Below are 12,906 nucleotides of genomic sequence, written 5' to 3'. Positions count from 1 at the left end.
GATGTCATTTTGCCTCTTTACAAAGTTAATAAGACCTCACTTGGAATATTGTGCGCAGGTCTGGTCTTCTGGTTTCTGTTGTGATTCTAATATATTGGAGAGAGTGCAAAGGAGAGTGTTAAAAATGATATCAGGATTGTGCAATACTGATTATGAATACAGATTGAGAATTTGTAGACTGCAGACACTAGCAACAGGAGAAAGAGGGGTGATATGACTGAGACTTACAAACTAAAATTTTTCAATTTATTGAGGGTGGGGAAAAGGACAAGAGGACATCCTTGGAAGATGAGAATGAATGTATAATAAATTTAGTTTAATCCTTTATCCAAGCGTGAGCAAACAAAGTTTGCATCTGAAAGTATCTTCAGGACTGGGGTAAGGTGGTACAACAAATGCCACTAAGAAGGGGGTGAGGGCTAGATTTTTCTGTCATAGGGTGGTGCGTTTAGAAGATCTCATCATAATCATCATCATCCAATTCCAATGCACTCACAATATCCAATGGAATGGATTGCCATTGGATGTTGTGAGTGCAAGAAGTGTGAATGAATTCAAGAATAAGTATGATAGCTGGTGCATGTTGTATGTGGCCTCCCTTGATGAGTCCCTGACTCCCTGGAGCTCTCTCTCAATAATAATAATAATAATAATATAACACCTATTCAAAAGTTTATAGATCTCTATCATATCATCCTTCTTTCTTCTGTTAACCAGTCTGTAATCCACATACTTGCAATCTGCCCTCATAATTTAAATCCCATAATCCAGATATAATCTTTGTAACTCTTGTTTGCACCATTTCCACAGCTTCTTCATCCCCTTGGAATTCTAAAGGCCAAATCTGCACAAAATAATCACGGTGTGGTCTTATCAAAGACTTATTAAGAGGTAAAATGACTTCCTTATCCTTACTATAATTGCAATGTTTGCTTCAACATTTCAATTATCCTGTGAGTTGTATTTGCAACTTTTCCTATGTGGCCATTGAACTTCAAATTCCTATCCATAAATATGCCAAGATCCCTTGCCTCCTCAGTTTCTTGTAGCATAACCCTGCTAATATAATATAATATAATATAATATGCTGCTGGAAATCTCACATCACACCAAAGTGCATAACTTTACACTCACTAACATTAAACTGTCAAATATCTTAGAAAAATCCAACATTATCATAGGTAATCCATTCCCTTTATCTAACTCAGCCTAACATTGTTATAAACTAAGAGCAAATTGCTAAAACATGACCTTCCTTTAGTAAACCCATGCTGCTCCTTGCAGAGTATAGCTTGTTTGTCCACCCATTTCTGTATGCAAGTTCTTACCAACTTCTCTAAAATCTCATTATCACACAAGAGATGCTGAGAGGTCGATAGTTCAACATATCAGTTTTTGCACCACCCTTGTACAATGGAAGTATCATACATTTCTTACATTCTTGTAGAATCATTCCCGAGCTGAGACTCAAGTTATACAAACATGTGAAAGGCTTACCCAATTCAGCAGAACATTCCTTTAGCAAATGGACTGATATTCCATCTGTCCCTATAGATAAATTCTTATCCAGGTTATGCAACAGGCTCTTCAACCTCATTTTCATGAACCTCTAAGCTCTTCATCCAATGTAGCAGTACCACTGTGCACCATGTTACATACACGTTGCTGATATATTTTAGCAAAACGAGCACTCATTAATTAACAATATTATTAGCTTCTTACACTAGAGTACCATCTGCATTCAATAAAGTTATTCTTTCACATTCATTCTTTCTTTTGCTTGCGATATAATGATAAAATTCTTTTGAATAGCCTTTAGCTTAAATGGTCGATTTAGCTTGTTACTTTTGTGGCCTGAACTTTATATATTTCATAACTCCTCTCACTCTTATTCTCACGATATTCTTCCACATCATCTTCTTCTTGTGGATCTCATGCTTTATAAAGGTTTCATATCCATTTCACTCTCAACTTATTTATTCTTCGAACAGTAGGAATACATTCAGATAATGCCTCATTTAAGCATGTTTTCACATAAGATTCTCATGTATTACTGACATTTTTCCCATTGAGTAACTGATATCATGGAATCAAAGATAGTATTCTTCTAAGTTGATCATAATTTCCAGCTTTGTAGTTCAACATGTAACCTGTTCTAATCGGAGCATCAATACAATTAGATACATCCCAAGAAAGCACAGCACGATCACCGTCTCCAACTTGTGGTAAAATAGCCATATTCTTAACAGAGATCCCTTCCGATGCTGTGAGTAATTCCAGCACTCTTTGACCTCAAGTTCCTTCCTTCACATGCTGCTTGAGAAATTGTCTCACTAAAATCCATGGAACATGGGACATCCATGGAAACTGGGCAAAAGTGTGGTTAGTAAAGGTGTTAGAGCTGGGTTCTTTACTTTTAGAGTAGTGAATGAGGAATGCGCTCCCTGAGTCTGTAGTGGATGCTGTGACAGTGAATGAGTTTAAGGCGAGGTATGATAGATACTGTATGAATGTCAGATAGTTGTGATGAATATGATTTGGGGCCTCCCTCGATGAGTCTAATGACTCCCTGGAGTTGCCCGTAATAATAGTAATAATAATAGTAATAAAATTCAATAAATTCCTTTTATTTCTTGTCATCTGATTTCTCATCTACCCAATCATTGTTTGGAAAATTAAAGTTGCCCATAATAATCACTTGTTTGATACCCATAAGGCTAAATTGGCGATGCACTTCTTCATCTCCTGCAACTGAGCTGGCAGGTCTGAAGCAACACCTCACCATATATTTCATTCTGTTAACCTTCACTTCACACCAAGTAGACTGAAACTCACCGCTACTTGAGACATTGTTACCATCAATGTTTTCTTGAGTTTCTACCCTAACTGGACTCAAGTCATCTGATATCATTAGGTACTCCTCCTCCTCTCATTCCTAAAAATAGTATACTTATTACATTCGATCCCAGTTACTATATCTGATTCTGATAGCCAGGTTTCACTAATGCCAACAATCTTTGATCGCATTGTATTCAATAGAGCAATGAATCCAACCCCTTTGTTTCTGATGCTCCTGGCATTTGTGTATAGACATAATAATTACCCCCTAATTAGCCAGGAGTCTTCAACCTTTCAGACAGTGCAGGCCACATTAAAAATATCAAAAAGCCCACAGGCCACTATACTGCAGTATTTAGAATTGTAAGACGCTTTCCAGATTCACAGGGAACGCTGTGCATTTGATACTTTACATAAAATCCTATAAAACTAAACAAACTCAGCTTTAAGAGCGTAGGTAGGAGTCGGGTTCATGATAAGTAAATAATGACATTTACAATGTCAATGGGAAATTTGGCAATTCTTTTCCTTGACCAGCTTCTCGATGTTGTCATCAATGTTGGAAGTTGCACAGAGTATTCTTGAGATGTTGGTCCGTAATCTGAGTTCTTGTCTTGGACTTCACGTGCTTCATTCAGGAGAAGAACTGCTCACATAAGCGTGTGCTTCCTAACAAAGCACACATCTTCAAAGCATGCCAGTGAAGATTAAGGAATGCGTCCTCAGAAATGTAGTTTTTGTAAAATGTAAGCAAGGGCACATTGAATAATTTTTCTCTCAAAGATGAATTGTTTTGGAGTTCAAGCAGCTCCATTTGTACTGAGCCTGGCATTCTGGCAACATCGACACTGAATGGCATTAAAAATAAATCTAAAGAAGACTGTTGGTTATGAAAATCACTAAATCTCTCTCTTCAAACTCACTTCACAACATGACTAATTTTGTAGCATATTCATCAAGAGATGAACAGTTGGACTCAGCAAGAAGCTGAAAATGAGTTAAGTCTTTTTTTTGCGAGTTGTGCCTCCCAAAGTTTGAGATGGACCACAAAAGCTTTGATATGATCAAACAGCATGTGCACCAGTCGATCTTTGGATTGTATCCGTGTACTTAGGTCATTCATATGCAATGAGATGTCGGTCACAAAGGCAAATGCTGTCATCCACTTCGGATCGTTGAATTCTGCAATCAGCTTCCATGGTTTCCATGAACTGCTGTATTTTGCTCCTTAAGTCAAAGACTCTTTTATCCCTTTCAGGACCATGGGACATACGTGTCCCCACATAAAATTTTAATTTATTTGCAACCCTTTAAGTCCGTTGGAACATATGTGTCCCATGAAATTCTATAAAACCTATGATTTTTTCCTACATAATGATGATGTTTTATGTTAAATAGATACCTAATAAAGTGATTTTAATACCTAAAAACTTGTATTACTTCATAAGTCCTTGTGGTCCTGAAAGGATTAAGAACCTTCCCTCTGCTCACCCAATGCACATCACCATAATAAACCACATTGGCATGATCCGCTTCGAACTCTTGGATCAAAAACTCTTGGAATTGATGATGATTCAATTCTCTTGCCCTAATAATGTTGACAAAAGTCAGTAACTTTCATGACATTCTCAAACCCAATAGTTTTCGCACACAAATTCTTCTGATGGATTAAACAGTGGTAACGAATGAAATCTTTTCCTTCTAGTTCCGGTTCTTTCCATAGCAGCGCATCAAACCCTTTGTTCTTTCCCACCATAGCAGGGGTACCATCAGTTACCACACCCTCGAGGCTGGTCAAACTGAGGTTGAAACGCTGGAGCGTTTTCTTGGCAACTTCAAGAATATCAGTGCCTTTCGTCATTCCCTTCAAAGATACGAGTGCTAGCAGTTCTTCTGTCACATTGAATTGTTCATCAATGCCACGGACAAAGATAGCCAGTTGTGCTGTATCCTTCACATCTGTGCTCTCATCTAAAGCAAGTGAATATGATGTAAATTCGGACAATTGTTTTTTTAAAGTTCCTTCAATGTCATTGGCAAGTTCTTCGGCACGTTGTGTTACAGTTACCCCAGACAAACTCGGTTTTTTAAACACTTCCTTATTATTTGGGCACAGAATTTCCCCAGCAGCAATAAGACACTCTTTCACAAACTCACCGTCCAAGAAGGCTTTTGATTTCTTAGCATTTTTTTTTAGCTATTACATAACTTACTTTGACGCACGCTTCACTCTCTTCCCTCTGCCTTTTAAACGTACCCTGCTGGCATATTAAATCAATTTGGAGACGGTTCACTTTGTCCACATGAAGCTGCCCTTGAAGGTGATCGAAATTGGATGCATGCTTTGTCTCATAGTGTCGTTTTATATTGTATTCTTTTGATACTGACACTGACTCACGACAAATTAAAAACACTGGCTTATCGTCGATCGGCACAAAAAGTACAAATTGCTCCACTTTTCATTAAAAACAACAAGAATCACTCGATTTACTTTTTACTCGTAGACGCCATAGTGGTGGAAGGTGAACCCAAAAAATGATCCAAAATGGCTGCGTAAAGGTTATTATCCACTGAATATGTTTCACACTAATGAAAAAAGTCTGGCAATATAAAACCACAATAGACGATGGCTGACACGACAACCTGCGTGCGCTTATACACGAATATCACACTGTTCACGACTGACCGTGGATGAGATCCTCTTGTATTTATATGAAAATAACGAAGTATCGAGAACCTTCGAGATGTATCTGGAAGGCACTAGACCATAGATGGAGAACCTATGGCACACATGCCAGAGGTGGCACGTCAACAATTTACAGGTGATATCCTTTTATATGCTTATAAATTATTCAGCTTTATTTTTTAAATTGTTACAATACGTACAAGTGAAATTTTGTTTTACACGAGAGAGCAACTATGAAGACATGCATATGATTGGTGAAATCGCGACCCAAAGACAAAGATTGCGTGCCCTAAAGACAACTGACAATTCTTGAGTTGAAATGCTATTTCTCTTCATCCGAATTCCATAACTGGACAATAACTTTTAGTTAGATACTGTGTTTCTGATGCAACATATGGTTTTGTTTGGGTCTATACAGCATAGTTTCTGTGAGAGGGGACATGTGAATCATTTGTTATCGCCATTTTTATTCAAGCAATCTGTAATTGCACTATTCATTGAGAAATATATTACACAGACTGCAAAAAGGCTCTGTACCTTATTCAGGGATACAATAAAACTACTTGTTTTTCTTGCATCTGCAGTATAATGGCTGTTGGGGAAAGCGTGTTGTTAACCGTGGGGAGCGAATTACTATCGCCTCGACGTGAACATATTCAAACATTAAATAATATATTTAGTTTAATCCTTTATCAGTGTAAGCAACAAATTTTGCACCTGACGTATCTTCAGGACTGCGGCAACACGTGGCAAAGGTAGACTGACTTCACATCACTTGCCTTAGTATCCCATAATGCAAAGCACACCTCCTTGCGGACATGTATAATGCTATGCATAATGGGAAGAGTCACTGCCCAGACCAGTTTTGACCTCTATTTAGGTCTCTTCAGTGGGAGCCAGACCCAGAGGTGATAACAAGGTTGAAGTAATGCAGAAGTCATATTTTCCTATACCAGTTGCCGAAAGGTGTAACACTTCCAAGAATTTTCTCTAATCCAGAGTTATTTAATAAATAAGGCTTGAAAATATGACTTCTGCATTACTTCACACTTGGAATCATCTCTGGGTCTGCTCCCACTGAAGAGACCTCAATGAAAGTGGTTCTGGGTAGTGACCCATCCCATTATGCACAGCATTATACATGTCTGCAAGGAGATGTGTTTTGCATTATGGGATACTAAGGCAAGTGATGCGAAGTCCGTCTACCTTTGCCACGAGTTGCCCGTCCTGAAGATACTTCAGGTGCAAACTCTGTTTGCTTGCACTTGGATAAAGGATTAAATTAAATATGTGGGTGGTCTGAAAAGTTCTCGGCCTCAACCATAAATGGCAACACTATCGGCAAGATGGGTTTTTTTTTTATAAGTTGGTACATCTGTCATATAAACATTCATATGAAATTGTAAGTCATTCTATCAAGCAGTTTGTTTTATACAGCTGTCTGAAGCAAAAGTGTTGTCTGTATCCCTTGAAATGGATAAAATTGAGTATTGTGTGGTTATAAAATTCTTTGTAAAAGAAGGTTTAACGCCAAAAGAAATTCATTCGAAGTTCATAAAAGTTTATGAGCACAATTCTCCTTTGTTTTCAACAATTAAGAAATGGACTGCTGTGTTTAAACGTGGCTGTACCAGCCTTGAAGATGAACGACGTGAAGGACCTCAAAAAGTGTACAAACACTTTTTGAAATCATTGATCAAGAAATCAATGATCAAGTGCACGACATGATATTAGATGACACGGCGAGTCAAAGTGCGTGAAATTGATGAAACTATAGGCACTTCAAAAGCACATGTAGGATATGTTTTGCATGAATTGTAAATGAAAATGCTTTGTGCAAGATGGATGCCATGCAGATCAAAAACACACTTGCATGAAAATCTCTGAACAGTGCTTGGAGCGTTTCAACAAGAATAAAACTAATTTTTTGCATTGATTTATTAATATAGATGAGACTTGGATTCACCATAACACAGAAGAATCCAAACAGCAATCAAAACAGTGGACATCAAATCAAAGCCAGTTGTTCAGCGGCAAAAAGACAAAGTCGGTTCCATCAGCAGGAAGGTCATGGCATCGGTGTTTTGGGATGCTAAAGCCATTTTGTTTATTAATTATCTTCAGAAGGGTAAAAGAATAACTAGGGAATATTATTCCAATCTTTTAATCAGACTAGACGAAAATAATGCGTGAGAAAAGACCAGGTTTGAAAAAGAAAAAAATCATCTTTCATCAGGGCAATGCACCTGATGAAACAGGGCAATGGCAATGGGAAAATTAAGGGATCTGTACTATGAATTGTTGGAACATCAGAGGGAGCCAATTCCCCAGATTTGACTCCCTCTGATTTTTATCTCTTCTCTAAACTAAAACCCTTCCTCGCTGGTCAGCGTTTTTCTTCAAATCAAGAGGTGATTGCAGCTGTAGACGGTATTTTGCAGATCTTACTGAGAACTACTACATGGGATAATGGTGCTGGAGCATCGCTGGAATAAATGTATTAGTCTTGAGGGAGATTATGTTGAAAAATAAAAACAATTTCGAAATTATAAATTTGTTTTTTCATTGTTAGACCAAGAACTTTTCAGAAGACATGTATATAATTTATAGTCTAAGCAAGTAAATAAACTTCCAACATCTTTCTGTAATCCAGAATAATTTAACAAAAAGTGTGACACCTTTCGGCAACTGGTATAGGAAAATATGACTTCTGCATTACTTCAACCTTGGTATCACCTCTGGGTCTGGCTCCCACTGAAGAGACCTCGATAGAGGTCGAAATAGGTCTGGGTAGTGACCCTTCCCATAATGCATAGCATTATATATGTCCGCAAGGATATGTGCTTTGCATTATGGGATACTAAGGCAAGTGATGTGAAGTCAGTCCACCCTTGCCACGAGTTGCCCCAGTCCCGAAGATACTTCAGGCGCAAACTTTGTTTGCTTACACTTGGATAAAGGATTAAACGAAATATATAATTTATAGTCTTACCAAGTGAAAAAATTCCAATGTTCAAACATTTTTCATGTGTGAGATATATGCAAAACTTTTTAATGTCTTTTTCATAAGTAAAATCAGGGATGTGAGTTATACGCGAGGACAAGTTATATTTGAGTAAATACGGTAAGCATTTCGCTGACAAGTTGACATCCTTCTGCTGCTTCCCCTGCTCAGCTGACTTCTATGGTGAATTACAATAGATAAATATTTTTCTCACTACCGTTTTTTTTTCAAACCAACATCATTAAAATCAATTTAATAATACAATAATCAATTTTACACTAAATAATATTATAAATTTATATATAAATAAATATTATAAGTAAAATAAAATATTATTTATAAAATTATAAATAATTATTTTTAAAATATAAATAAATATGTATATTATAAATTTATAAATAAATTGATTAAGTTAGATTAATTTTCTATTAATTTTCCCCTATTAAAAACTACCTGGCACGTCAGCAGTCGATTGGTAAATTTTTGGCATGCACACATAAAAAGGTAGTTCATTCGAGTAGATAACTCGAAGCAGTAGTTCATTCGAGTGCACTGTCTAGTGCACTCGAATGAACTACTGCTTCAGTTATCTACCTGCGATGTTAGTACTCGTACTTAATTACTGCTGGGCACTGGTAGATGGCTGAAGAAGCATGTCTATTTAATATTTATTTTTATAGGATTTTATGTAAAGTATCAAATGCATAGCGTTCCTTGTGAATCTGGAAAGCATCTTACAATTCTAAATACCACAGTATAGCTTAGTGGCCTGCGAGCTTCATTAAAATTATTTTTTATTTAATCACGTTTTAATGTTAAGTAGTTATTTTTTTTTTCAAAATGGTCAGCAGGCCATGACAAAGAGCTCTGCGGGCCACCTGTGACCCACGGGCCATGCACTGAAGATTCCTGCCCTAGCCTATTCTTATAATTAGATATGCGATGTATTTTGCCTTGTTGTAGAACTTTCTCTTTTCCCTCCCCAGACATACCCAACATTCCAAGTGTTCTATTTTTGAGAACTAATAAGTTAAAAGGTATTGTTGTTTCAGTGAAATCCTACACAGAAAGAACTAATAACAGTTACAGGAATGTAATGCAATATGAAGGCAATTCATGCTAAACATTATATGGCTTCACACCTGATATCAATTATTGAAATACTGGTTTCTTAGCCAAAACATTCATCTACCTTACTTGACTAGAATATATTCATATGCATTAAGACTGCTTCTTCAAATTAGTTTATTATTATTATTATTATTATTATTATTATTTTGTGACATCTGCAAGCAGTCCAAAGACTGGAGGGAGGGCTCCTACTCTACAAATCTATGTCTTCACCACTACCATTACTAGTATTTTTTGTGTGTAAATTGCATGTGTCCTGAAGGCTGATTTGTCTGTACAGGATGATAAACCCAAGTTTCTGGGGAAAAAAGCCTGTACGAGATCGCCTTCAGTTGAAGAAAACTGATATAAAGATTCCTCCCATCATGACGAGAATCGAAATTAGGCCTTTTCCAATTGAAGGACGCAACGTACCATCATTCTTCCAATTGCACTATAGAGGTGCTAAGTTAATAAAAAAATAAGTGAAATCAACAACTTCATGATTGACAAACTAAAAGCAATGTTGAACACAAGAATAATGCTAAACAAGAAACCTTTAAAAAATAATAACAATAAATTTCTGAAAGATTTCATTTACATACCTCTTGATTTTTCATCCTTCTCAGACTCATCAATGAAAGCAGATTTTACTTCCACTTCTTTCTTCATTTTTTTGAAAGAATCCCTTTTTTCATGTTTAAGCTCCTCTACAGATTTTCTCTTATGATTTTGATCATCTGTTTTGGATTCTCCTGCTACATTTTGTTGAACATTTTCTAAAGTACCTTGAATACTATGATTCTTGCATTTCCTTTTCTTCTTTTTTGTCTGATTACCCTATGAATGAATGAGCACCAAAGACAATTCAATTTACATATTACAAAAGAATAGTAGTCTCACACAATACAATTCAATACCATTTTGAATTTTCTTACGTTTTTGATGTAGCAAAAAACTCTTAACTCTAATTACTATTCTAATATTTAGACAAAATTCCATAACATTTAGCCTATAAAGGGTCAGTTAACCAAGAGCATCTGAAAATATGATTTGGATGGGTGCATGATGACTGTTTTTGTTATTGTTTAAAAATTTTATAATGCTACAATATATAAAAAGTTAATAATTTACAATAGGCATTTATGCTGTTTTCTTCTTTTCTGCCATCAAAGAGAACTAATGAGAACCATAGTTATTTAAGTGTTAATGTTTTCCATTAAGGGAGTAGAATCAACAGTATGGGAAGAGGGGGCTACAGTTAGTAAATTTTCAAGAATTTCACAAGACAGTTGTTAAATATACAATGGCTATAAACTGAGTTGCACACAATTCAATCAACAATGACTAGAATTTGGGAAATAAGCTTGTATATGGTGACATGGAAAATCCAGCATTTAAAATCCAGATTATTCGATTGCCAGAGATTAATAGATTAGTTAATAAAGTAGTAACTTCCAGTTATAGTTAAAGTTTGTTGGAACGATGCAAAAACTAAAACTGACCACCTGGTAACACTTTTTAAGAAAACAAAAATAGTATTTACAGACCAGTTAATAGTTAACAAGTCAGTTAATAAAGTAATAACTATCTGTTACCGATTAAAGTTTGCTTGCTAATAGGGCTAAAAGAAAAAAAAAAGACTATTGACACTTTTCAAGGAATAGGAGAAAAATAATTTAAAAATTGAATTAATTAGTAGATTAAAAAATTGATAATTCATTCAAAAAAAAAACTGCTATAATGAGGAGGTCTGACTACTAACAAGTAAATAAACTATTTACTAGTGGTTAACACCAGGTTTTAGCAATACAGAAATCAATATCTCTATAACAGCTCTTTTGCTTTGTTAATCTAAGCTCGCTGAAAGAAAAAAAAAACAAAAACAATGAAAGTACAGTTTTCCAATGCCATCTTTCATCATCTGTTCACACTAAAATTAACAGCAATCTATTGTGCTGATTTCTTTAACCATAATGGAAAGCAATATCAACCAAAAATAAATAAGTAAATTGAAAAACAAAGTAATTGTTGTGTTTTTTTAATATCAAAAACTACTGATAAATTAGAGACACCAGATCATACTAAATATTACAAACCAACATATCACAACCTTCCTTAACATAAGCTAACCTATCTAAACAAGAATAAGCATAAGAAAGATGAAAGTAAAATACAAACTGCAAAGATGAGATTTTTAAGAACAATTAAAGGATGCACAAAATTTGACCATAAGAAATGAAGACATCAGAAAAGAACTAGATATTTATAACATAAATGAAAAGATCAATGAATATAGAGAGAAATGGAAAGAACATCTATTCTGGAATGGAAAGATATCGGTTACCGAAAGAGGTGGATAGACCAAAGGGAGGGAAGGGGAAGAGAGAGAGAGAGAGAGAGAGAGAGGAAGACCAGTGAAGCCAGAACAGGCAAATGCCTAATCCTTGAAGAGATGAATATATCGTTGTTTTGATGGCAGTAAACGAATGTTGACCGTACACTTTCATGAAATATTCTTTTCCTTTCCAGGCATAAACTTCTTAGAAGTAATCCTATTATAATAACTTGTGCTTGTGTTTCATTCTGCTTCGTTTGTTAGTTCATCCGAGTAAGTCATACTTTCTAACTTAATGAATCTGCACACTCCATGAAGTTGCCCGTGTAGTATCATTTTACTGGCAAGCTCGTTCTTGAATCTTATTGAAATATTCATAAGGGTTTCTATTAAGTTTGATTCATTGCCTGATATGCTACGTTTCGCATTTAAAGAGGAATGAATCAAACTTAATAGAAACCTTCATAAGTTAGCTAGGAAAAAAAAAACAACTTACTTTTATTTTGCACTTTACGATCTTTCCTTTACCAATTTGTTTCACAAGATTATAGCTTTCTAATTCCTCTATACCAGCAAAATCGTCAAAATCCCCATTTGCATATAGTTCGGGATCTATGCTAACAGGTTTCCACACCACGTTATCAAATTCCACTATGCCACCAGCCATATTTGTTTACTACACGTGTTTGCATTCGGCAATGCTAGTGCTGCATATACTCTTGGACCAGGGACAAATGTCGTCGTTTTAACCTGCCTTCGTATAATGTTAATACCATAAGACTGAGCAGAGAATACTTCCACCATTATGTAGTGAAAGATACTATAAAAGAAATTTAAAAAAAATAATAATAATCCAAATTGGAGAAGGCCGACAAAAAGATAGCAATATGATGAGAAGCCCTTGATACCAGACAGTGTCATATGCCACAG

General features: G+C 35.7%; 1 protein-coding gene across 1 annotated transcript in view; it reads right to left on the bottom strand.

The window, feature by feature from the left end:
* The window catches only part of LOC150095343 (ATP-dependent RNA helicase DDX24), a 157,426-nt gene extending 144,783 nt beyond the window's left edge, over positions 1-12,643 (bottom strand). Inside the window, exons 1-2 of the mRNA XM_090410662.1 lie at positions 12,473-12,643; positions 10,244-10,478 (exon numbers count right to left, since the gene is read on the bottom strand). Of these exons, the coding sequence (XP_090266788.1) occupies positions 10,244-10,478; positions 12,473-12,643 (406 nt within the window). The remainder of the gene's footprint in view (positions 1-10,243; positions 10,479-12,472) is intronic.
* Positions 12,644-12,906: the final 263 nt, after the last annotated feature.

This window comes from Typopeltis vanoorti, chromosome 20, assembly GCF_054136105.1.
Source record: "Typopeltis vanoorti isolate ZY-2024b chromosome 20, IOZ_Tvanoo_1.0, whole genome shotgun sequence".
Taxonomy (NCBI): domain Eukaryota; kingdom Metazoa; phylum Arthropoda; class Arachnida; order Uropygi; family Thelyphonidae; genus Typopeltis; species Typopeltis vanoorti.
Note: the sequence above shows the minus strand (reverse complement) of the source record. Positions and strands in the feature narration are given on the sequence as shown.